The sequence below is a fragment of the Clavelina lepadiformis genome, chromosome 2 (genome assembly GCF_947623445.1).
Source record: "Clavelina lepadiformis chromosome 2, kaClaLepa1.1, whole genome shotgun sequence".
In the NCBI taxonomy this organism is placed as follows: Eukaryota; Metazoa; Chordata; class Ascidiacea; order Aplousobranchia; family Clavelinidae; genus Clavelina; species Clavelina lepadiformis.
The window spans coordinates 6949403-6976041 of NC_135241.1; the positions used below are offsets into that span (position 1 = coordinate 6949403).

The 26639-nt window shown below is 33.8% G+C and overlaps 2 protein-coding genes across 2 annotated transcripts; both read left to right on the forward strand.

Annotated features, from left to right (window-relative positions):
- Positions 1-1279: 1279 nt before the first annotated feature.
- LOC143446311 (uncharacterized) lies at positions 1280-12620 on the forward strand. Its single transcript, XM_076945901.1, has 20 exons — positions 1280-2201; positions 2465-2627; positions 4332-4493; positions 7683-7797; positions 7939-8119; positions 8182-8341; positions 8429-8629; positions 8700-8861; positions 8936-9142; positions 9240-9359; positions 9436-9512; positions 9598-9760; positions 10029-10127; positions 10320-10441; positions 10665-10788; positions 11004-11159; positions 11296-11471; positions 11687-11876; positions 12021-12187; positions 12308-12620. Exons 1-20 carry the CDS (start codon positions 1954-1956, stop codon positions 12420-12422), a joined length of 3108 nt encoding a protein of 1035 aa, XP_076802016.1. The 5' UTR covers positions 1280-1953; the 3' UTR covers positions 12423-12620.
- Positions 12621-14806: 2186 nt separating this feature from the next.
- Positions 14807-23412, forward strand: LOC143446310 (uncharacterized). Its single transcript, XM_076945900.1, has 21 exons — positions 14807-14895; positions 15170-15332; positions 15506-15668; positions 15843-16004; positions 16144-16297; positions 16500-16680; positions 16758-16938; positions 17052-17252; positions 17342-17503; positions 17665-17871; positions 17959-18078; positions 18571-18647; positions 18704-18869; positions 19097-19195; positions 19441-19562; positions 19631-19754; positions 21689-21844; positions 22065-22240; positions 22398-22587; positions 22784-22950; positions 23032-23412. The coding sequence occupies exons 1-21, from the start codon at positions 14820-14822 to the stop codon at positions 23111-23113; spliced, it is 3129 nt and encodes a 1042-aa protein (XP_076802015.1). The 5' UTR covers positions 14807-14819; the 3' UTR covers positions 23114-23412.
- The last annotated feature ends 3227 nt before the right edge of the window (positions 23413-26639 follow it).

The window sequence follows — 26639 nt, forward strand, 5'->3', positions numbered from 1 at the left end:
AAAATAAAGTCCTTTATCATCCTTCTATAAAACCAATAGTCCCACTTGCGCAACCCAAAACATAGGATGAAAAAAATCAACTCTTGTTATCAAATCACTGTGTCAACGTGCCTCAAGGAGAAGCGTTGTAGAGAAAACTAAAACGTAAACGTGTATCTAAAACTCACTACAAACAATAAAAAGGGTTACAAATGTCGATAGTCGCATACGGGTAATATTAATAAGATACACATTGTGAACATGGATACAAACTATAAAAGCTTACACAGTATCGTGCGCACGAGTAGTTGTATTGAAACGTGAAATAACGTGAAATTTGGTGACAATACGACATTAAAAATAAGCTCTGGTTAGCGCACCATATTTATTATCTTGCGTTGTTTGCAAAAGTGATCTATCTTACAAAGATGTTAAGAGCTACGATGTTTACAGCTTTGCTTAGTTGGAAACTTGAAGCCAGCCGATGGACCACAAAAGTTTTTAGTCATTTTGTGCGTTGTTAGGGTATTGTTTTATGACAAAGATACTGAATTCCAACAACAGAAATAAACCATCTTTATCGTACACCTTAGTAACATCGGGAGATTCCAATGAGAAATATTCCAGTTTAAAACCATTCACTACAATTTTATTGACATTTACAGTAATTGATGTCACTCAATATTTGTCCAAGACGTACAACCATGGAAACTGTAATGTTATACGACCTGTTTTAAGCGTTATAGTGTGGTAATCATTCTTTTTGAAGAAAGTTTTATATTTTATTGGATTGTCCAACAAGGTCTACTATAAAACACAGGCAAACACCTTCGCCAGTTAGAGGTGAATATGATTGCATGAGCGTGTCTGCTTTCGAAGTAATGGACTGAAACTATGGTGGAGAGTAGATTAATTCTAGTTTAGAAAATTTTGTGCTGAATTTTTATAACTGAACGCTTATTTTCACTGCCTATTGCCGGTAAATGTAACCCATAACCCATACCATCATCAGGATCGCTTATCCAATTCACGGTCAATCGTTTAAAACCGCAGAGCATCTGATAGTAGTTAAATGGAGATAATAAACGGTTGAAGCAGCATATCGAAAAGGAGCAGCTGGTGTATCCTGCAGATATATCCTTAAAACGTACCCGAAGCTTGGGCGTAATTACAAGCTTGATAAAAATGATAAAATCTTATCTAAAAAGAAAGCTTCACTTTACAACACGTAGTTTCACCCCTCTACTAAAAATCCAAACGTTGAAAAACTTTACTACCAAACTTGCCAGAATATCACAAAAACATAATATACTTCGGCCACATCGTACGAAAATAAGCGTGGGACGCTAAATATTAGAGAAATTCTCAAGGTCAGCGAAGCAACGCTTCACGAGGAAGCTAAAAAATAGTACAAACGCATGCGGTAAAGAAGTGCAGCTGTGTGCATTTAAATAAACGGCATGTACGCAAACGGAGAAATTCAAAGCGCTAATAAAAGTAGATGTTAACATACATAAACAAATAATGAACGCACACACAATAACAAAAGCTTGATAACAGCTTACAGAGTAGTAGGAATGAAAACATACTGTAAATAGTAACTAACAGCTTACGCTCCAAAAGTAGTGCGCCTCACAAACAGGTTGATACAACGCCAAAATGCATTGCGAAAAAACAGGTGTGCAAAAATATCCCATGACATAACAAATTACTTTTATATCCATGTAGGGCCTAATTATTTTTTTACAAGAGTTTCTTAAATAGCTTCAGAACTTCTCGATTCACAAATATACTTTGAAGCAAAACTTGTTGATAAGTATACGGGCCAAACTAGGCATCTTAAATTTCGACAATGAATTTAATTTCTTTTTCTAAATTATTTTTAGAACACTGTTTACAGATAAAAAAATAGTTTAAAAATTCATTATCGAACATCTGCATAAGTCAAACCTTTGCGTATTGACAAACTGAGTCATGATGAGCAAACTTTCAAGCCTGCTGTTTGTTGGGCTCGCGTTGCTTATTTGTGTTACCAAGGGACAACGGGTACCTTCTGCACAAACTTCGTTTGGAGGCAAAACAAAGCATTCTTATATTATTCCAGCACCTAGTTGGGTGAATACTCCAACAGTTTCCAGCATTTCTAAAAATGTTTTAGACATTTTTGGAAGAGAAATCCACTTCAGTACGATTTACAAACAGTTAAACGACTTTACGAAAAGGTAAGTTCACAATAACAAAAATACAAAATTTTGTTAGTAAAAAGTAATTTGGTAAATCACAAAAAAATGTCTTCATTCGTATGAAATCATGAAAGGTTTTGAAAGAAAAACGAGTTATAATATCAAGCAACTTAAACATTTCATTATTTGATTAATGTATAAAAAGAAATCCGCCTGACTTGCATATAAGAATAGATATTTGTTAAAGAGTTGTACGTATACGTCACTCGTTAAAGTTAAACCATTGATTCCTATTTGTACAGGCAATTTCCGGTTAAACAAACAACGGACGCGGATTCTCCATTTGAAGTTAGAATTCGAGGAGATTGTGTTTACCTTGATGCTGACGTCAGTTTTCAAGGTCTTAAAAAACTTACAATTCACGCAAGGAAATTAGTCTCCAATGGAAAAAAGTTAACATTAAAGGTAAACAAAACTCAACTAAATAACATCAAGTATAAACAACTATACGTTATAAATTACAGTAGAACCCAAGTTAAGGACCACTCCAGTAGTACCATCACCACTTGAACGCGGTCTTAAATCTTCATTTGTAATGCATTGCATCCTGCTAACACTTACACGACCACTCCGTTATCCAGACCACGACCGTTGTATAGCACGACCCCGCCTAACAAGACCATCAGTCTACAACCTTATAAAAATTCACAAAATACATAAATATAGCAATTGTTAAATCCTAACTAATTAGTTGCAACTGCACTGTGAGCACGTAGGACTGCCTTTTGAGTATTTCTTTGTATACCCACGCTCACGTTAGCGCATTACATATGCACATGCTGTATATGGTCTGCTGTGACAACTTCAAATTTTTCAACACCTCACATTGTGGTTTGGGAAAGTCAATAATTAGGGTCACATGGGCCTAAAACAAAGTTAAAAGAACTTTTTATCCAAGAAAGAGTCGCGCTAGTCAAACAAAGTAAAATGTCAACCATTGCATTAAAACAAACATAATTACTTAATTAGTTATTGTAATAGAAAGTGATTTATCACATGCGCCCTTATATTATTGTGGCGGACACGTAACACGCAAGTTTGTTGTTAATTTTGTAGTTTTTCTTGAAAACCTTGCATTACTTTTCTTCCTTTATTTATTATTTGTAATTTATTACATTTTCTATTTCCTCTTTTAATTTTTATTTAACAACGGTGGTTTTTTAACAAAAGTTTTCATAAGTTTTTATTTTTTGTGATTAAATTATTTTTTTTAAGTTTTAAATTATTTACAATTAATTCTTTAATTGAATTTTTAAAACCTTTTTAACTATATTTTTTTTAAATCAAAAATGCTTTTGTTTTTAAAAATTTTTTACAGAAGGGGATTTTTTCAAAGGAAGTTAGTTTTTTACTCGAGACATTTTAACAAGCCGACGAAGTCAAGTGTAAAATTATTTTAACATTAAAAGCATTTTAAATTTGAAAAAAATATTCATTAAATTAAAAACCTATTTCAAAGTAAATTTAAAAAACAATTACACAAAAGTATTAAATCATAAAAACAATTAAAATAAGTTTTTACCGAAAACGTTTTTAAAAATAAAAAATAAACTGAAAATAATAAATAAAAACGTAAAAATAATGAAAGTTTTTCAAAAAGTTGCAAAATTATCAAACAAATTGCATGTCGTGTCGGCCTCTATTCAATAGCATTGATTCGGCGCGTTGTGTAACAATGATACGTATTGAATTCTTGTAATAATTTTTATACACAACAAAATCAAAAAAGCACGTAATAGATGGTCTTGTGAACAATTGCGATGTCATACTTCTGGTGTGAAAGTCACCAACGCAACCTAACCGCTTGCAAAACCATTTCACAACGACCCCGTGAATGGATAACTTGCAGGAATTTTGCTGTATGGTTTTCTAGTCGTAATAAAATCCAAGCGATTATCAACAACAACTCTAAATAAAAAACTGGAATAAAAAAAAGCTTTTCCTTAAGAATCGTTTTTAGCAAAAAACTTTGATTACAAAATATGTTTTTTAGACTGAACAAATGCAAAAATTTGAAAAAGTGTTTCTGCTAATGTTTTTCATTGTTATGTTTAATTGTTGAATGATTATAATCGTGCATTTGATGCGAGTTTATACGTTTGCACACAGGCATCAAATGTATGTCAAGGAATTGACTGGAGAGGTAAATGTACCTACTTTAGCAAAGCTGCAACTTCTTCTAATGGCAGGAATGGAAAGACTGGCATTGCAAGTCCTTTAGTTGAAATTAATGTTCACGCGGTTGATGGCAATGTGGAAATTATCAGTGAGGTAATTAATAGTTATTTTTGAATTAAATACAAGCTATAGGCTCCCATCACGTCCAATCTGTCGTAAAGTATGCTTATAAAATATACAAGATAAATTCATATGCTGCACGCTCTTCGCAATTGTCATGCCTTATTTTGTTTATAGGTTATTTTGCGTTTACAGCTAAAGTTTCCTTTAAATCAGTTCACAATTAAAATTTGTACGGTCGTTCATAGAATTATACTGCACGATAGCATCAAAGAAACAGATTAATAATGATTAAAACAAATTATACACAAAAGTTTAAGCACATGAACATTCCATTTCACTTAACAACGCGTAGACTAAAACGTTAAGGCATAATCATTATGCTCCCTATATGTACATACAATAAAGGGAGACGAGATCCAATCTTTATTATTTCAATGTAATTTTTCTTTCGATAACAGAGATGTAACATGCAAGTCATGACTTTGACTATGTTATAATGCAGCATGTGCAGATAAAACAAAAAAAAGTAGCGGAATTCGGAAAAGATTTTCCACTATATAGTGACAGAAAATGTGTACCAAAATGGAAATTTAACTTCAACCGCTAAATAATTAACAGAAACTACTTTTTATAAAAATAACCAGACTTTCACATGTTAAAAGAAAATTTGTTAGCTTGGTATTTGCAGCATATATTTACTCTAATGATGCTGGTGAGATAAATATTCTGTTATAAACGTCATTTTGTATAAGTTGCAAAATTGTAAACATTTACGTTTGGATTTCCGCTCCCCGTTGCTGGCAAGTTTCTTTTTTTAATGCGGCGCGATCAATAACCAAGAATATGAAAACTAATTTAGTTTTTCTTCGCTTTAAACCAGGGGTTCTTAAACTTTTTGCCACACGCCCCCCTTGACGGCACACGCCTCCCCTACCTAAAAAAATCCGCGCCCCACCTCATTGCAAAATAAAAAAGCATTAAACACAACAACAATTTATTTTCAATTAACTTTCATTAATGTGACGGATGTAGTTGTTTTTGGGAAACCAAACGTTTAATTCGAGGCTTTGTAGAAGATAATGCACATTTTTAATGAAGAATGTGAAAGATAATGCACATTTGTCATCTCTCGCGCCCCCCTTAGGAATCTTATACACGCCCCCCAGTTTAAGAACCACTGCTAAACAGTATGGGTGCTATCAGAGCGCTTAATAGCATAAAGGAATTAATATTCCAATCGGTGGTTCATTTTTTGAAAACAATCAAGTTCTGATTGCGTATAACGTTGAGTAATAACTATATATGGTCATCTGTACTTACACATGCGTTGAAAAATACCTATAGAGATATATAAATGCCAAGAAAAAACAAAATTTAATTTAAAATTCATAAAGTTTACGTTTCAGATTATATTTTTTTGTCTGAAACTGACAACTACATTCAAACAGGAAATAGGCGATTGTCAAATTATAGGAGTTCTGCAAACACAGTAGACAAAAGCATTGTTACAAAAGAATGTTTCAATATACAAATTTAATAAACTTCTGTAAATTTTTAAAACCATACAAGGTCGAAAGTTTTCACAGATGCATGGTATTCGTTGATAATATTCTAGGAGTTGTTGTCTAAATTTATGATTTAAACTTAAATTTATAAATTTATACTATAATTTGAACTGGTAGTAAATGTTTTTTTTGGTTGAAAGTTGTGGAACGCTTGGTTGCATCTAGTTTTCAAGCCATAAACACAACACAAAATTTTCAATAATCTTGTTATCCGAAATACTATAATAACTTACACAAAATATTCAGCTGTGACGATTCCATAATCAACGTTTTGACTAAAATGAAAAACTTTCACTAGTGGTTAGTAAAAAATCCGTTATCAATCACATTCAACATATTTTGTCATTTTGGCGCTGACACGTTTACGTTAAAATTTGTTTCAATCACTGCAGGATCTGCTGAATAAATCCCTTTTAGGTCCAGAATAGTCTGCAAGAAGAATTAGTAACTTTTGCCAGGTTTTGCCAATGGGTAAAGGGTTGAAGTTTCGTGTCATAAAGTTGTTGAAAAACTATTGAAATTTTGGATATAGCATTGGATTGAAACAACCTAAATGTTTTCATTATTTGACGATCAGCCAAAATTAGAACATAACAGTAATAGAAACATTAACTAAAGTCAGGTTTTATAATTTAGAAAAAAAATCTCTGCATATTTATTAAAATGGAAATCTCATTTCTGTGCTGCATGACCAGATTTGTAGGCGGCAACAAACTGCAACTTTTTTTACAAACAGTAAAACAAAAACTTACTAACTCAAGTTTTTGACTTTGAGTTTTGACGTTTTTGAGGAATCTGCGGAAGCTGAGCCCAAACATATAAAGTCAATAAAAACAACAAATAATAATAATCTGCACACTATTTTTTGTTATAACTTTATTTATTCTGTATAGTGTAGGCTATAGTCTAGGCTACCTCCAGGCTAATGTAGGCTACCTCCAACGCTTACGTACATTGAGATGGATGTATAATTGTATAAAAGCAAAACTTTTACAGCAAAGATATCAAGGCAGAAATAAAAGGGATTCAAAGATTGTGTGTGATGCGCGTGATTGAAAGTTTGCATCGAAATGAATGCTGGCTGTAGTTGATTACTTATATAATTTGTACATTGTACATTGCATATTCCAAAATGGTCTGCAGGTTTCAATTTAATCAATTTTTCGTTTTTGTACATTTTTTTGCCGCGACGTTGCTTACTAAAGCTTTTTGTTACTTCACACTACTTCACTTTACTACTGCTCTCTCACATTTTAGTACCAGTTTGCGTTTTGTCTTGTCCTTCCGTTCCAGGAAAAGAGCTAACTGTAAACGACGTCGTATTTCAAAACGCGCAAGGATAAGTATATAGGCAAAACCAAACTATGCGCTCAGAAAAAATCTGATTGTGATTAACAGCAGATTTTAAGAGACATCATAAATCTTTACAATGCAATATAATTCTTTACGTTGTCTTTGAAAGAACAATCGAGAAAACCGGGAGTGACGCTCGAATTTGTGAAAACACTTAAAATGGAGATGTTTGTGCCAAACGTTCGTTCGTTCTTCAGCAAACATTTTGCATTTGAAATTTTAGTGCTTGATATTTGTTTTAACACTTTTTTGTAAAATATTTTCACTTTTTAAAAGATACATTTTTCCTAAATTTTCAAAGGCATCCAACGGAAACAGGGGAGAGGACGGTGGTAACGGGCGTACTGGGGATCGTGGGCATAAAGGAACATCTCCAGGTTGTTACCGCAAAGTTTTATCCTGTCCTGATTTAACAGGTATATAATCATTTAACATCTTTATATTCTTAAGCATTTACAATAGATAATGAAAATTTTCACTGCTGTAAACGTCATTAAAACATTACTGATTTAAACGGTTCAGAACCATTATATGTTCTCTAAAAATTATAATTGCAGGTCATCGTGGTTATACGGGTAAAACTGGAGAATCTGGTCGCAGAGCCGGACGATCCGGAAATGGTGGAAATTCTCGAAGAATTACGCTTAACACTGAATCCATATCAGGGTTATTTAAAGTGACGCAACGCACTGGTAAAGGGGGACCACCAGCCATACACGGATCCGGAGGAAGAGGAGGGTATGTGCTAGCATCGTATTAATCGCATGGACCTTGTTTCATGCTTGATTTGCTTACAACAGTCCTGGAGGAGAAGGCGGATGCGGGGTGGACTGCAGAGTGCAAGGTTGGGGGCGTAGTTGCAAACCAACATCAGAGTGTGTTCGCAGCAAACAGGGACCAACTGGGTACACTGGGAGTTCTGGAAAACACGGGTATCAGATTTATTCGACACCAACCCAGGTCAAGAAATATACCAGCATATTTAACTGCTACGGTTGAAAAATGATAAAATTTTAAATTAAGTAATTCAATAAATTAAATTTTCAGGGAAGTTACGGAATTGTTGAACGTTCTGTCTTACACAGAGTTAAGAGTCTAAAACAATGGTTTGTTCGTGACGTGGAATTGCAAGAACTAATACATCGTCGAGGCGAGCTACTTTTTCAAAGAAATAGAACCGATGAAGCTTATGAAATTTTTTCCTTTTTGCAATCAGTGACTGATGTTAAATCTTACATTCATAAAGAGGTTATTATAAGTCATTTAAGAAAATGAATGACACAATAGTTTTTTTTATTAATTATTAAATTGTTGCTAGGTTTTATCACAAATGACATCACTTAAACAAGGCTTTGATTTCTATGGCAACTCAGAAAGTTTTGCTCCTAATTTGGGTTGGATATATTTAAGAGATAGAGCAACCGATTTGCTTGCAGCTGGTGAAAAATACGAAAGCACATATAACACCGTGAAAAACAAGGTTTGATAAATCATTCAACGTTCGAGCTTTATACGCTTAAAAGTGTAGGATTTTGAGCATAAGTTTCTTCTTAGATGGACAACATCGTATTAGCTGCTAAGACAATGCGTGACGCGGTTTACATGGATATTGAAAAATCCAAAAAAGACCTAGGTTACGAAAAAAATGAACTCAAAATTGAAATCGATCTTTACATAAATGCGCTGCGTCAACTTGAAGAAACGATGAGAGAAGAACAAAAAGAAATCGAAAATCTTATTCCTATACTTATAAAGGAAAAGGCAAGGGTTTAAGTTTCTATTTAAATATCAAATTAAATATGAACAAGATTTCTTTTTAGTGGGACGAAACCCAAATCTAATCTTGATTTGTTTCCAGAAACAAGACGAAAAACGCCGGCAAGGAAAGCTCTTTTTAGATTTTTTTAGTGCGATGTTGGGATTTCCGGTTGCTTATGCAGCAAAAGATCCTCAACTGGCATTTGACAGTACTATGCAAGTTAGTTGCAACAAGCCTATTTCGCCCACACTCAGTTTTTACTTGTTTAATATAATGGTTGCAATTATTTTTTCAGGTATTTGAAGTGATGGCTAGTGCGCCAGGATGCTCGACACCAACCTTCAACGAAGTAAAAGATACTTTGGGACTGAGGTTTTTAGAAATTTGTTTCATCATTAACTTAAACAAATTTTCGATGTTAATTAGTAAACTATTTAATAAAACCAATTTTCTTCAGGTTAAATTTTGCAATTGAGTTTGATAATATGGAAGATTTTGACTTATCTAAAATGGATGTGTCTGCTGTGCCTATAATAATGGAAAGTGATTTTGCTAAAAACAAAGAGAAACTTGTCCATGAACTTGATTGTTTGCTAGACACAGAGGGAAAGAGCGATACGGTTTGTGAAATTGTAAAAAAGAATCAGTTGTAAAGTACATACATAGCTTATATACGTCGAATAATCTTTGGGAAAACAGAATCAACAATTTATCAGTGCCACGACACTGTTTCCAATATAGACATACCAGCTGTAAAATTTATTTAAAATTGATTGTTTTTGTAAAAATATAATAACTTATAACTAATACCTGTGGAAATTTGCAAAAATATTATCCAGTTTAGCAGCATAAGGCAATGGAAATAGCAACATAAAACCTGTTTTACAGGTTAAAACCTTTGAAAGAGTTTTGGATGACTTTTTTCGTGACGGACATTTACGCATATCTCTCATCAACAAAATAATCAATCTCCAATCAGGGATGAAGGTAATGTAATGTTGAAGATATATACAATTCTTAAAACTATATATACGAATTCCTTGATTCTTCTTATATCATGACATTTACATGTTTAAACATATATTTTACTCAAATTTCATGCGTGTTCCGAAAAATTACAGAATCTCTGTTATGTTAGACAAACTGATTAAACTTATTTTTTTGATTGATATTTTTTAGCAAGTGGATTTCAGCCTTGGCATGTTAAACGAATGCAAAAAATCCGTAGATGCATTGGTTTCATCATCAACAAACAGCATTCCGATGTCTGTTAAACGAAGTTTTACTGATTTGCTTTACAGGTAAAGTTTATATTTAGGTTACTATTCTTGTTGAAACTGTTTGAACAGCGTTAAAGTAAAAAATAAAATAGTTTGTGTTAAAATTATCAATATTAATTTGTTTTAGAGGTAAAATTTTATAATGACAAATTGCTTATACGATAACTAATTTGTTAAATTTCTAAAACACATGACTGAAAGTAAATTGGAAAAAAATAAGAAATAATGTTACTGCTTGTTGCAGCATGTATGAACAAAACGAAGCAACGATCATACGATCCTTGTATGAGCTAGCTAAAGCTTATCAGTTTACGAGTTTGTGGAAATTTGATGCATTGGAAAACTATGTAAATTCAAATGCAGATCGGGTACGTGGAAATGCCATAAAACTTAGAACAGTATAAAACAATGTAAAACAAAAGTAGGCCTATACACCAAATATAACTCATAAAAAGCACCATAGGAACATGTTTTATCGTTTTGCCAAAATATTTCTATTTGCATATACTTCTTGTCTTAGAATTCCGGTTATATAAATAATTTAAATAAAACTATTTAGTTTTCACACCAAACAATTCTGCAGATAGTGACTAACAATCTTGGATCTTTGAATGGCATGTACCATTTGGTGGAAATAAAGGAATCGCTGGAAAATCAAAGAGACGGGTTTCTCAACTTGATGTCAGCATCGGGTGGTGCACGTTCTCACACGTACACAATTTTACGGGAATTTGACGATGTGAGTATATTGAGAATTGGTATTTACAAGACTGTGTTTGTTTTCTACACGCTTGCAATACATTACTCGTATGAATATACGTCGGAAGTTTAACCTCAGTGCAGGAGTGTAAGTTTTTAATGTTTTTTATGTAAAGGTAACATATCCAGGTTTATTTGACATGCTCCGTAAAAACGGCCGGTTCACTGTACATCTCAATCTCGACCCGAACAACATAATAACAACTGGATGCTTATTTTGTTACAACGCTCGCCTTATTTCTATTTATGTTGAATTAACAGGCTTAGCACAACCCAATGGAGTTCCGTCCCGGTTTGTTTTATATAAGAGTTTTTCCATGTTTTCAGGCTTTTAAAGATATTTTAATTGTTATTCCTATGCAATATTTTTTGTGAAAATTAATTACAAATGTTCTATTAAATTAAATATAAATACATCTGAAATATAAAATTCATATAAATAAAATATCGATAAATTTCTTATAAATATTTTGTAAAGTCATGTATGTTTGTTTATTTTTATTCTAGTATTTATGTGAAAGTTTCTCACATGGGCGACTCCTACTTTTTACTTCCACATGCAAATGAAAAAGACGCTGTTGTACATTTCCAACAAAAACCAGACGACGTTGATGGTGGTCACGTGATATTTTTCAATAGGAATAAGTTTGCTACTTCAGTGACAGATCCAGTGTTACGTGAAAAGTTTCAACAATCAGTAAATTACACGAAAACTCTTATGCTGACTTTACGCAAAGCAAATTGACTTAATACATTTTTGATATTTTTCGAACGATTATGTGCTAATTTTTTTAAATTGACAAGCTTAATTTAGAAAAGGCTAAAAAGTTTGTTTTGACAGGGAGGAAATAGATTCTGTCAAGATTACAACAGTGCACAAGACTTCTTCGGTGGCCAGCTGTGTAAGAGTCCGTATGCTACTTATGCCATCACCATTCCAAGAAGCCAGTCACTACCCTGCAACCGTCACGTTTCTGGGACAAATTGCCGAGAACTGGACTTTACAAGGCAAGATTTTGTTATTTTGTTTGACCATCTTTCTACGCATTGGACAACTTGCCTTCATTTAGATAATTTACTTGTACTAACTTGCCATGATTATATCTTAGTTTGCAATATCCATTTCAGGTTTAAGAAAGTTCGAATATTTATGAAAGCCAGAGCTTGGAGTGATTATGTTGCTCCACGAAACTCAAGATCTGTGAGAGTTTATCGTGATCAATCATCTTCGCTCCTGGATTAATATACCACGATGCTTCAAAGATATTGAATTTTGTGACAAACTTACTTCTTTCTGCGTACCAACTAATCCTGACTCTCTGTCAGATTTATTAGCATTATAACCATAGGTATATCATGTAACTTACTTCGTAACAATTTTGCTAATGATTTCTGTAAATGAAAATAATTTCATGAACTGAATAAAATATATTGAAATTAGTTTAAATAGCAGTTGTTTACAAAGTATAGAGTTGTACCTTCGACTCGAGTTTGCTTAAATACTTACCACTTTTAGAACTATTTTCAAACTTGCGTTAAGCAAACACATACAGTCAACAGGACATTTTCGAAACACTTTCTACTCACGGCTGTCGCAGCTACACTCTTCACTATATTGTATGTGTACATGGAAAATGTTGTATAGGCCTGAAAGTTACGCTTTCAAAATGTATACGAAAATACATGACGTTGTGCTTACCAGACTTAGATACGTGCAAATGCGGAAGCTAGTAAGGATCAACTTCTGGCAACTAATTAGGATTTAAGTGATATTTTATATCAACATCGATTACTTCTATTTTACTTATTACTGAAAAATGTGACGTACTTCTGCTATCGCGTAAATGCCCAACCAATCTGAAGCGAACTTATACGGAAAGATGGTGGGTAGAAGTAAACCATATTTGTTTGTGGTCATATAGGCAAACATCTGTTATGTCAGTAAGAATAAAATGTTCGTCATTAGTTCACGTTCCGATTTCATAAAGCTTAGTGTGTTCCAAGATTGTATTGCAGAAAGTGTGAAATAACAAAACTGCTTAAAGTGATGAAACTTTATAGAACAATGGAAAGTTATTTCTTTAACCTGAATGTAAATCGCTTATATCAGCAACATTTTGTGAAAGACAGAGACTTTGAAATCTGCCAAACTGTAAACATGTCAGCAGTTATTACAGCACATTCTTATTTCATGTAATCCAGAATGCTGGTGTTATTAGTGTTCGAGTATGAGTGTTGTCTAACACTCAATTATTTCAAATGCATTCCATTGTGTTATTGTAATTCTTTCATACCAAAGATGTTTTACACCTGGCAAGTTTAAGTTAAAAGTCTTTAGATATGCTATAGCAGCTATACCATGCTACATTATATAGCATGCTATAGGCAACATTGTAAATAGACATGTTTCTTTACTGAACACAGTTGACATTGCCATTCGGTTACTGTTGGATGACTTCAAAATGCCTGTTTCGTGGTTTAAGCGGTCAGTACCCTTCCTAAAGAGATCTACATGTTACTGGTTCCAAAAAGGCAAAGCTTGTCTAGGAACAAACATATTCTGTCTTAAATGTGAAGATAACTTATGGTTAGGTCTGTTTAGAAAAGAATCAGTATAAGATGAAATGTTTGGATGACAACTGTTAGGTAAAGCTAAACACTCACTTGTTATTCACTGATTTGTCAAATATTCTCTACTTAGTCGTACTTAGTCGTAGTTAAAGTAGATTATTTGTCACTTGTTATGTGTTGTAAATGTCATAATTTTAAATAAATTCATAAAACTTAATGTAAATTTGAATAAAGTGATACAAATTCAAAGAATTTCATGTAAATTCTGAAAAATACTGCAACTTTAAACAAAATCCAGATAAAAGCAAAAAATTTTAAAAAAATTCTTAAACATTCAAAAATATAATTTGGAATAATTTTGAACAAAGTCGATTAATTGACTAATTAATTATACTTGGATTTTGCCAAATTTTTATAAAATACAGATTTTCAATATTCGTAAAACAAACAGTCTTAATTAAAGCATTATCAATCGGCGGACAATTAATTAATGTTTGCTAAATTACATGACCGATTAATCGTTTTAATAAATAATAATCGGTCATTACTAAATGAGACGATTATACGGGCTCATGCAATTCTGAATATTATAAAGGTTGACACGAACGAATCCCGAATATATCCGTATCAGCACCTAATGTTAAAATTTCAACAAAAGTTGCCAAATCTTGCTGGTAACGTGACGTAATTGCTAAAATTTAATGATCAAACGGTGACATAAAAAGCAAATTCGTAAGATAAATGACCTTCAGCAAAAAATATTGACTGTAATTCAGCTTTAGCAAGGACAGTAGAGCAATTGTTAGCATTAGTGTTAGCTCGAATCTTCCACACAGGCGATATTTGGCGAATCTATTCGGACTTGAGTTCTTATAAAGTATAGACCCATTCATAAAATGCTACATGGGACAATATTAATTAAAAGGTAATCGATTCATTAAGTTTTACAGCCTACCGAATCTTATTCGTTATGAGAGTTTTGAGAATCTCTATTTTACGAAAGTTTTATAACATGCCAAAAAAACTTTTTTTTGACGTTTTTTTATAAACAGTGAATAAGAGTAAAAGTATGAAAAAATTAAAACATTTACTTGTTGTGATGTTGTTGCTGCCTGCTGGATTAACAATGGCAAACAAAATCGAAGGTGAGTCACAGAATAAAGATATAATATAAGAGGTATGTGTATAGTAATAGATCCTGTTTAAGTTCATGTTTATTTGTTTAATGTATGTTGTTAATTTTTGCAAATACAATTCAAGAATAACCACATACTTTATAATTGGAGAATTAAACAAACATACAGTCAACATAAGGTTGGCTTCCGAGTGGTTTAAAAATAAAGGAATACTCAAACCTTTCATATAAGTTATGTACACTTTTTCAATTTCATAAATATTATGTTTGTTCATCGATTACAGAAACATCGCTAGGAGATAATAGCCTCATCTCCTACAATATACCTCCAGTTACCTGGCTAAATTCTCCGACCGTTACCAAGATTTCTGAATACCAATTTGACATTTTTGGAAGAGAAATTCACTTCAGTGTAGTTAATCAACAATTACACGAAGTTACAAAAGGGTGAATTAACAATTGTGCGAGAATAGTTTATTGTTAATTGATAGCTTCATATGAATCCAAGAAACGATGCATTTATCTGCTACATATAATAACCATGAATTGTAAGCAATCTTTTGTGTTAAAATCGAAATGCGAATGCAAAAAAACTCATATGCAAAAATGTCTTTATTTAGTCAGTTTCCAGTCAAACAAACAACAGAAACTGAGTCTCATTATGAAGTTACCCTTCGAGGGGATTGTGTCTACCTTGACGATGACGTCACTTTGCAGGGACTTAAAAAACTAAGAGTTCATGCAAGGAAATTTGTATCAAATGGCCAAACTTTGACACTTCAGGTGAAATGACATTACTCATAGTTCAGTAAAGCCAGTTTTCAATTGCTAAATTTAGTGAAAATAAGACACTTTTATGTAATTGGTTTCCGTAGGTTTTTAAGTAAACTTATCTTCTTAACTTATCACAAACGTTTTGGAATGTATACCATTAGCTTAATAATAAGTTAAAAATAGGCACCACAAGTTTGCCACCAGTTTGATTTCTTGGGAAGATGTTCCTTTCTTGGAAAAGCTGGAGAGTCGTCAAATGGCGCTGATGGGAAACCCGGTATTGCAAGTCCCCTGGTTGAAATTAATGTTCAAAGAGTCGAGGGCAATATAGAAATTATAAGTGAGGTAATACAATAAATTATGTTCTGAGACGTTTCCAGCGATAAAACGTTAAACACTGTATTATCTATGTAACATGTTAAACGCTGAAAACACTACCACGTATAATTTCATAATATCTGTCGCAAAAACTAATCATTTAAAGGGATCCGACGGGAATAGAGGGGAAGACGGTGGCGATGGACGAGACGGAGAGGATGGAGAAGAGGGAAGATCTCTAGATACGAAAGGTTATCCTTGCAGACGTCAAAAGAAACCATCATCAGCATGGAGCTTACGAAGATGTGACGATAAAATAGGTACGATTTTCAACAATACAATAGATAATAGGCCTAATCAATAATAAATAATTGCATTTGAAAATTGTTTAATGTTTCAAGCAAAGGATGGTTTTAGAAACATTATACTTCGGAATACACAAAATTTGTTATAAAAGCAAATACCGCACAACTCATAAACAAAGCAATAAAAATTCAACCATCACGTATGCCTTAAACACAGGTGATCCTGGTTCACATGGTGGAAATGGTGAAAATGGACGCAGAGCTGGACATTCTGGAAGTGGTGGAGATTCCAAAAAAATAACACTCAACACTAAATATATTTTTGGATCCTTCAAAGTGACTCAACGCTCTGGTAATGGGGGACTCCCAGCTATACACGGACATGGTGGAAGAGAAAGGTAAAAGTTGTCATAACATATCACCAACATTGCTGGTTTTCAGATGTTGTTGCTTGTAACTGCTTTGTACGTGATAGTTACGGTGGAGAAGGAGGTTGTGGCTTAGAATGTTATCACGTTTGCGGTGGGGCCGGCCGTGTTTGGAGGTGTGCATGTAACACACGTGGACAAGATTGCAGCGATGAAAACCGAGGAGAACGCGGTAATTCTGGTGAAGAAGGAATAGATGGGGCCATATTATACCCACCCCCAAACAAGGTTTTTCAAAATGAAAAGCAAATTCCAAATTGCAAAATCAAAAATTCCTGGTTTTGAAAAAAACTTATGGAAAGTTTTGTATTAAATAAACACTGTACTTGCCATCATTACAGGGACATGATGGTATTGTGGAGAAATCCAGTTTACGCAAAGTCGAGAGTTTAAAGCAATGGTTTGTTGATGACAAGGATTTGCTACAACTCATTCACCGCCGAGGAGAGTTGCTTTTCCAAAAAAACAAAACTGATAAAGCACTTGAAACTTTTTCGTTTTTGACGTCAGTGACGAATCAGGGATCTTCTTTCCATCAGCAGGTAAACAAATGATTAGACAAAAATATCTTTGCTACGCTTTCCATTTTTATCGCATATTGCAAGGTGTAATTTTTAGCGTATAATTTAAGGTGTTACTGCGAAAAAGTGCTCTTGAACAAGGATTTGATTTCTATGGCAACAGCGATAAGTATGCTCCTAATTTGGGATGGAAGTATTTGAGAAGAAGAGTAACTAGATTAATCACGTCTGGCAAAATCTACGAAACGTCTTATAATTCTGTGAAAAACAAGGTTTGGTTAAAACTTTCAAGTGCTATAAATCAAATATAGTGCATTAAAACAACACTTTACTTCAAACGTGTGTATTATAAGCTATATCCTGCTTCATATAAGGTAGCATTGCATTGAAACCATATCAATTACACGCATATTTATGTGCTTTGAACTTCTAGATTAATAATGCGAAACTAGCCGCTGAGACACTGCGTGATGCAGCAAACATCAACATAGCACGATCAAAGCGGAAACTACGATACGAACGATCTGATCTAAGAAGTGAAAGAACTGTTTATTTGAAATCCTTAAGGCAGCTCGAAAAAACTATGAAAAAAGAACAGCGAGAAATTAAACGCCTCCTGCCCAAAGTTATACAAGAACATGTACGACAAGTTTTTTGGAATAATTCAGACTTATTTATAAAACCTAAAAATCAGTTGAAATTCCATTAATATATTGATTGTTTCTAGAATCAAGAAGAGAGACGACGACAGGAATCGATCATTTTAGATTTCTTCAGCGCATTGCTTGGTTTCCCCTCGGCCTATAAAGGAAGTAATCCACAACTGGCTTTTGACAGCGCCAGAAAAGTGAGGGTTTATGTTTATTGTATTGTATTGTTTATTTTTCCCTATTAACTGTGCGGATTGAAAGTTAGGATACTAACCGTTGTAGTTATCGCTCAATAAAACACATGATCACAAACAATTAACGAGCAGCAACAAGCAGTTTTTCTTCAATGACCAGCGATGCGATGGCTGAGTCTTAATAAGAGGTAAAGCGCTTTCCACACATATGATTGGTCTGGGTTTCAATTCCTGGCCGGGACATTAGACGATTTAAAATTGAAACTTGTTACGCTTTCTGGTCATGTGGCTCGACGTTATGATCGAGAGTTACCAGCACAAACACAGAGCTACCAGTGGACTATTGTACCTTGCTGTTGCTACTTGTAGCTTGTGTGGCCTTAAAGCTTCGAAGACGAAAGTGCGTCTTTTCAATACGCAAAAATAACTTTGACTTCGTTAAATATATAATGTTTCATATTTAAGTCATCATGCAGTTCGTAATTTGTTTCGCAGATTTTCCAAATATTTGAAAGCAATCCAGGATGCTCTGTACCAACGTTGAATGAAGCCAAAGCTACTCTACAAATGAGGTTTACTGTTTTAATTTAGTTTGAGTGGATTTGAAATTAAAGCGGTTTCTCTTCAGATTAGATTTCGCATTTCACTACGAAAACAATAAGCGTTTGAAACTGTCTCAGATGAACACATCTGCTGCTGTTCCCATAATAATGAGTAGTAATCTAGCTAAAAGCAGAGGAAAACTCCTGCAAGAGTTTAGTTGTTTGCTGGATAAAGAAGGAAGAAGCAATTCGGTACTTGTAGATTTTTTATTTTTTTACTTTAAAAAAAAATTTGAATGAAACTATTGTTAGATTTCCAAGCTTTGAGTTCGGTTTGGCAAACAAAGCAAAGAAGGAGCTTTCTTGTGTCTACAAACAAATCATGCAGCATCTACGATGTATTAGACCTAAATTACGGTTTTAAATATTGGAAATGAAAGTCGAAATTAAAAATTGAAACATTCAACTCTTTTTCACAGGTGAAGAGTTTAAAAAGAATTTTGGATGACTTTTTTCGTGACGGAGACTTTCGCATATCTCTCATCAATAAATTAATCAATTTCGATCTACAGATTAAGGTAGAATATGACAACAGATGGTTGTACTATACCTGGTATTTTCAGGTTATTTCAACCATAACATTTTTGTTTTCTAAAAACTTTTTCATACAATTTTGTTTGACCGTAATCTCAGCATAAAAATATCATAATTTTTACAAATACATATTGGTTGTAATGGCCATATTTAAGTAAATGCATTTTTTAAAAAAAATATTGAAAAAATGCCCATACCTTGTCTTAGACAGTCTTTGGTTACTTTGCAGCAAGTTTCTTATCAAATTGGCTTGCTAAGAGAATGGAAAAACGCAGTTGATACAATAGTGCAATTATCAACAAACAATATTCCGATGACAATTAAACAAACATTTACTGATTTGCTTTACAGGTAAGTAGCCTGGAACTTCCTTGCAGTGTAGTCTTAATGATGTGTAAATTATTTTCATACTTTTACAGCGTATACGAACAAAACGAAGCAACAATTATACGATCCTTGTATGAGCTCGCTAAAGGTTATCAATTTATGAGTTTGTGGAAATTTGACGCATTGAAAAACTACGTGAATGCATATGGAGATCAAGTATGTAGAAACAGTCAAAATAAATTATACAGGTCTATAAAAAAACTGTTTTCTCTGGTCTTGGATTTTAATTAAATCAAGGTCGCTGAATTCAAAAATGAAATCAGATTTTTTCCATCACATCAGGTTTTTAAACTATCAAAGGTGGTGTTAGTTACACAATCAGCTGTTTTAGGCATGCAGCTTCAACTATAAGATCAGCATTTCTGTACCATATCGACTTTATTATCTACTTTCCTATTAATATTTCTCTATACTTTTCTATTAATATTTCTCTATATGAACAGATTTACCAAGAGCAAAAAATGTTATTTCAGTTATGGCATCTAGCAAACGAAGAAAGTGTTGCCATGATCCTGATATGTTTTCCTATATTTGTGGTTGTTTTACTTTGGCTTCACAAAGACTATCATGGCATTTATAAAAAAACTATTATCTCGCCTACTTTAAGGGTGAAGTTAGGTGACCAATATAAAGCTGGGCACCACATAAGGTTTGCAAAACTAGTGTGGAAAGTGTAAGATGTTGGACTCAGGGAAAGACGTACATCTTAACTATGGAATACCAATGATTTAGAAATAGCAAACAAATCACAACAATGACTTTTATTTCTGTCTTGTTAACATTAAGGGGTATAATAATATCAAGCACTTTTTGAAATATTCCAGCCATGGTTATTCTATACGACCGGTTCCTCATAGTGATCATTAGGGCAACCAAAAGTCAATATGGGCAATTTTTTTACCTGCTCAGAATGCTATGAAACAAGCACAAAACAAATTTCAGCTTTGTACGACGTGTGGTATAGAAGTTATTAGGTCAGATAAAGTCAAAATGTTACGTTAGGTCAAAATACGGTCAAATGGTTTCGTTAGGTCTTTTTTTAGGTCAAAATCTATTAAACTTGTAATTTTGTAACCATTTTGTAATATTATTCTTCCGTTTTTCTCTTTTCTTGTACCGCAAACAATTCCAGTCCCGCAAATTTTACTTAGAACCAAAGCCACAAAGACAGGGAAGGCTTTTCAGCGCGTTTGGTGACGTCACGATGTGACGGCATTGCATTTGAAACTGGAAGTTGTCAATCTTAATACCCAGAAACGAAAAAAAAGTCAACACTAGAAAAGCATTTTGTCATTTTTAAATGAAGCTTTAGATTAGAAAGTTGCTGTAGACAGTGTAGAGACTATCAGTATAGCGTTTTTCAAAATGAGGTCAAACTTTAAACGTTTTAGGTCAAAATGAGGTCAAAATTTGCAAATTTTAAGGTCAAAATTTAAAATTTTTAGGTCAAAAAACTGGTTGCCCTAGTGATCATATACCAGTACCTACCTTTATAAATTTGCCACAACTTAAATATGAAGGTATGGTTTCATCGTTAGATCGTTCCGACTACTATTGGAATTCACTGAGAGATGTTCCCTGTACGAAGAGGTGGGCAGTCGGTATTTTGAAAGTACCGTCGGTAACGGTACCGGTACTTGGCAAAAAATGTACCATTTAAAAAAATATTTCGGTACTATGCCTCTACTCTGTACCGGTACTTTTTGTACGACGGATCATGTTGCAAGTGTAATTTTCACCGATATAATGAAGCGCTAAAATTGGCACTAAGCTTTAATTAAAATGAAGTTTTAAAAACATACTTCTCAAAACCTTGAAGTTATCATTTTAAAAGAACCGAGTACCGTGACCGACTGATATTTTTTGAATAAAGTACAGTAACTCGGTACAGGAATTCGGTACTTTTGGAAAAAAGTACCATTGGTACCGGTGTCGGTTCCGAAAAAGTACCGCGGTACAGTAATTCGATACTATAGTACCGCAGTACTGCCCATCTCTGCTCATACGGCATTCAAAACAAAATTAGGGTGAGAAAGAAGTTTCGATGTATTTTAGCAACCTAAATGTTTAGCTGAAATGCATTTCCACAGTCCTTAACTTCCAACCTTGGTTCTCTGAATGGAATGTTTCATTTTGAACAAATCCTGCAAACGTTAGAAGATGATAGAAACAGGTTTCTTAACTTGATATCCACAACTGCTGGAGCAGGCTCTCACACGTACACAGTGTTAAAAGAACTGGACCAGGTAAGTTTGTTAAGTAAATTCGATCGTGTATAGTACCGTGTTTAGTCTGCATCATGACTTTATGTTCAACGGACAACTGAGATGGTGGGTCGTAAGATTGTTAAATTATGTCGAGTAATGTCATGGTTAAGATACTTCAAAGTAGTCACCAACATTAATTAAATTAATAGTAACCACCGATATTTATAAACATATCTTAACAGTCATACGTTTTACTCAGGTAACTCATCCTGGTGTGTTTGATCTACTTCATAAAAAAGGCCGGTTCACAGTTCACCTAAACCTTGACCCAAACATTACCTTAACTACTGGTTGTTCCTCTTGTTATAATGCACGTCTTATTTCAATATACGTTGAAATAACTGGCTCCGCCCAACCAACAGGCGTTCCATCCCGGTTGGTATAAACATATAGGCAGTAGATTAATCAACAGGCATTTTGCCAGGAATGTCATAACAGCTCATGAACATGTGTAAAGTGTTGTCATCAAGCAAAACTTGGTAATGTACTTGAACTGTATGACATAACATTTTCAATCTTTTCTTTCTTGCAGTGTTTATGTGAAAGTTGCTCACATGGGTGACTCTTATTTTCTACTTCCACTTTCGAACGGAGAAGACACGGTTGTTCATTTTCAACAAAAGCCAGAAAACATTGATGGTGGTCACGTGATATTTTTCAATAGGAAACAACTCGTGACTTCAGTGACAGATCTTTCGCTACGTGAAAAGTTTCAACAATCAGTAAGTTGCATTTAATACTAATGGAATATGTTTGATCAGTGTTTTGTACATTTCTTGGTTTTAACTTTTTTGTCTACAGTAAATTAAGCATATCTCGATCATTTTATCATAGTCACATTTTTTAAAACAAAACTTCGTAAGATATTAAACCATACTGCATATAAAGTACAAATATGGATTCAAAGTTTTTATTTAGGAAGGAAATAGATTTTGCCACGAATACAACAGAGCGCAGGATTTTTTCGGCGGCCAGCTTTGCAAGAGTCCATATGCTAGTTATACTATAACTGTACCAAGAGATCGGACACTTAACTGCACACGTCATGTTTCTGGAATGAACTGCGGAGAATTGGATTTTACTAGGTAAGATCTTCTGATGTTTAGTCAATGTTATATATTGTAGGTGGTTTGACATGTCTTCCTATGTTTCATATTTCATTTCAGGTTTGAGAAAATAAGAATATTTATGAAGGCCAGAGCTTGGAGTAGTTATGTTACTCCGCCAAACTTGCAAGCTGCAAACTAATTGTAAAAGCGATTTTTTTTATTGCAAAGGGATAAGTCAGTATTAAACCATCGTTTTTTAATCTTTTGATTAACTGTTATTTTTCAATATGAAAAATCGCCAACTAATCAACTAGTTGTAAAAATAAGTTTTTTTTACTGCAAACAGAAAGTCAATGTTTTTATTTCAGTTTTAAATCATTGTTTCTTTTGATTTTATTCTTTTAATTAATTATGAATATCAAAAATCCCTAGCGTTATAATATGTTTTTGATGCTTCTGATAAATTTGTATATTTGTTCATTATTGCTTCACATTTTTCTCCATGTCACTATAAATTTTTTCTACACTTGCAATTTTTCACATTACTATAGAAATGAATTTCCTGTAATTTCATGTGCAGTTGCGCGAAATACAATGTATAGTACTAATACATAGTATACTGTGTATTCGTTCGACGCTAGTCTGCTTTAGCCAAGCAGATTTTCGTTTCGTGGTAAAGTATTGCAGCAGACAAACTTTTAGAGATCAGATTTTCGATGATCCTCTCGCAATAAAACAATGTTTTGGCAAAAACAATTTTCGTCACAAATCAGACAACTTTTTAAAGGTGACCTAAATCTACCTTCTAAGCAATATCTAACTCCAGTAAAACCCAAAAAAAGCTAAAATCCATGTTTTGCATATATACATTCTCCATTCATCCATCCATCCATACATTATCCTAACCTAATCGCCTATTTTTAACAACGGGTTCCATGTCTCTATTGCACCAGTATAACGTACGTAAAACGATGCAATTGTTAAATTTCGACAAGAAAAATCTTTAAAACAATTCGTTTCGTATATCTTTATGGCCATTAGTTAAAATTGATAAAAACATACATGTAAATTGCAAAATCAGTGTACCAAGGATTTTTTCTATCTTTTGCTAATTTCAAGCACAGTTCCCGACTAAACACCGATTAGAATTCATTTTATTCCCAACCGACATTCATGGCGCAGAACTTGTATAATGCTGTGAAATTAGCAAAACTATAAAATATTATAGATTGATGTGCACTATTGTCACGAGAATTAGTTTTATATCCGTCACGTTTTATTCGTTTTTATTCGCATTATCACCATCACGTTTTATACACCGTTTTATTTGCATCGTATTGTCTCTTCGTGCATGTTCACGTTCTGCTATATTTTACATGTTTATGTGTACACGTATTTTTTCACTAGTGACGTCTCGTCTCGCTACCCCGAGCGCTTAATTAGTATTCAGCGTCCCACGTTGATTCTTTGATGACGTGGAATTTGTGTTTTGTGAGGTGTCGCGCTCGGCTGGGCGAGTGAAGGCAGTCTACGTTTGGTTTTAATAAAGTGAAGACCCTTGTTTTTATCTAAGAAAGACTTGTAGAAATGAGACAGTCTGGCTATTCGACTAGCTGTTAAGCGGGGAGCTTACCTGGTAGAGAAAGTTTGGTTACACTATAACCAAGTTGGTCGCATGTTATAACCAAGAATGAATAATTTCTGGTGTACTGTAAGTCCACAAATTTTCGACTGGACTTTAGGATTAGGCTACACTCAATACCACATTTTGGGTGGGGATTTTAATCCAATCCTTGTGTTCATGCTTAAGTTGTTTTTCTCCCAAAAATCTCTAGTGTGCAATTCATGTACTCTGCAGAAGTCTGGCTAATTCTGACATCTTGCTGTGTTTGGGATGTAACTTCCAACAGACTGGTTTAATTATGACGGAACGCTGAGGTACCTACCGGTATTAGGCTATTCGTACCGTAGGCTTATTTACCTTCATTGTTCGTACATTAGAGGACGACATGTAAGGTTAGGTACCATAACAAACGTCATCACATAACTTCTTACCACCTTGCGTTCAGCAACAAAACCTAAATAACTTTTAAAAGTCTAGCCTATTTCTTAGACGCTAAAAGATGTTTTCTGATATTGAAACATTTTATGACAAAAAATCTGATTGAACTCCTTGGCTTCGTAGAAAGTCTGGAGAAAAAAATCAACTCGCTTGAAAAAATCTCCCACTGTGAAAAGTTTTTAAAAACAACATCATTCGTAATCCAAAAAATTATTTATAAAAGGTTTTCAAAAGTAAATTAAAAATTTTTTGTAATTAATAATGCAAATGATAAAGTAAACCATAAAGTCAAAAATTTTTAAAATATTAAGAAAATCAATTAAAAATAATCCAAATTAAGAAAAGAGCCAAATTAAGTTGCTAAATTAACCAACGAACTTGTGTGTCATGTGTCGGCCACCATAGTATAGCCTTAAGACTATTTTTGAATACACAAAAGAATTTCTTTACCCTATAAATTCCCTTTTGTTTTGTTTAATATAGGCTACCGGTATATGGAGATCACATTTGACAACATCTATTGCTCGCTAAATATGTGCCTTGCATTGCTGGGTGCCATTCACGTCTTCGTCTATGAATATGATGTCATACATTTCCTCTACAGTCTCGTATTTCGTGACGCACTTTTCACAATAGTGAAATGGTCTTGCGTTTATCGCTGTGCAATTGATAAATTGTGACGTAGAGTTGGCTAAACTGGCTGAGGTAATGTCAACAGTTTTTAGTCATTTTCGCGCCACCATGTGGTCGTCTACTATCCGACTTGTTAATGACGTCATTGGTGGATGAGATTTGCGAACGATCCAGTGGGAAAATTTCGTGATGAACAGATGCCCAACAGACGCGGAAAGCGGCAAACAGTAGGAAAACATCAGGTATTTTTATTCTGTAAATTGGTTTCTGATAATGCGAGACAGAATTCTTTTAAGCTAACTAATTTCAGTATAGTTGTCTATTTGTTTATCTGTGATTTCAAAATCAAACTGTTAACTTTCTTCACATGACCTATATCTTAACCTAAATTTCCAATTTCTTGTAGCTCAGAAAACTTTTTCTGGCTTGGTTTTAGCTGTTTAATTAATATAATTAATCAACGCAATCTGTGCATGATGGGCATTTGTTGTTTGCCAAGCATATTGCTTACTGACGGTTTGTAAATAGTTATTTAGTGACGTTTTACAACTCTTCCTTAATACTGAATGCTCGAAGTAGCAAATACTAATAAAGCTGACCTTCAGACCAACCAAAAGACCAAAGAGAAAAGACAGACGTCACATTTTAATCCAAAAACCTAGAAGTCTCATACACTATATATCTATATATCATCATACCTATATCAGTCAACCTGGACGCATTTTGATTTTTGTGTAGCGTTCGCCAACCAGCCATAGTCGCAACCTCGCGGCGTCTCCCGTCGCACTCCCAATGACGTGACAAAATGACAACGACATAATTACGAACGAGGATATTTAGATTATTATTGTCTGTATAGTTTCAAGCATAACCGTGATATAATAACATCACTGACCTGGCCCCGTCACAACTATGGCTATTCCTATAAACAAGCTGGCAGACGTGGAGTAAGTTTAGTGAGTTGCCAACGATGTTGTCTGTATACGTCGATATCACTACATACACCCCGTTACGTCATCGATACGTCGTA

What these genes read in the sequence shown, in the direction of transcription:
- LOC143446311 (XM_076945901.1), top strand. Translation starts at nt 1,954, where the DNA reads ATGATGAGCAAACTTTCAAGCCTGCTGTTTGTTGGGCTCGCGTTGCTT. An exon ending in ATCCTGTCCTGATTTAACAG is followed by an intron (nt 7,798 to 7,938) that starts GTATATAATCAT and finishes TTATAATTGCAG; the next exon opens with GTCATCGTGGTTATACGGGT. An exon ending in CGAGAACTGGACTTTACAAG is followed by an intron (nt 12,188 to 12,307) that starts GCAAGATTTTGT and finishes TATCCATTTCAG; the next exon opens with GTTTAAGAAAGTTCGAATAT.
- LOC143446310 (XM_076945900.1), top strand. Translation starts at nt 14,820, where the DNA reads ATGAAAAAATTAAAACATTTACTTGTTGTGATGTTGTTGCTGCCTGCT. An exon ending in GCCAAACTTTGACACTTCAG is followed by an intron (nt 15,669 to 15,842) that starts GTGAAATGACAT and finishes AGTTAAAAATAG; the next exon opens with GCACCACAAGTTTGCCACCA. An exon ending in ATATAGAAATTATAAGTGAG is followed by an intron (nt 16,005 to 16,143) that starts GTAATACAATAA and finishes AATCATTTAAAG; the next exon opens with GGATCCGACGGGAATAGAGG.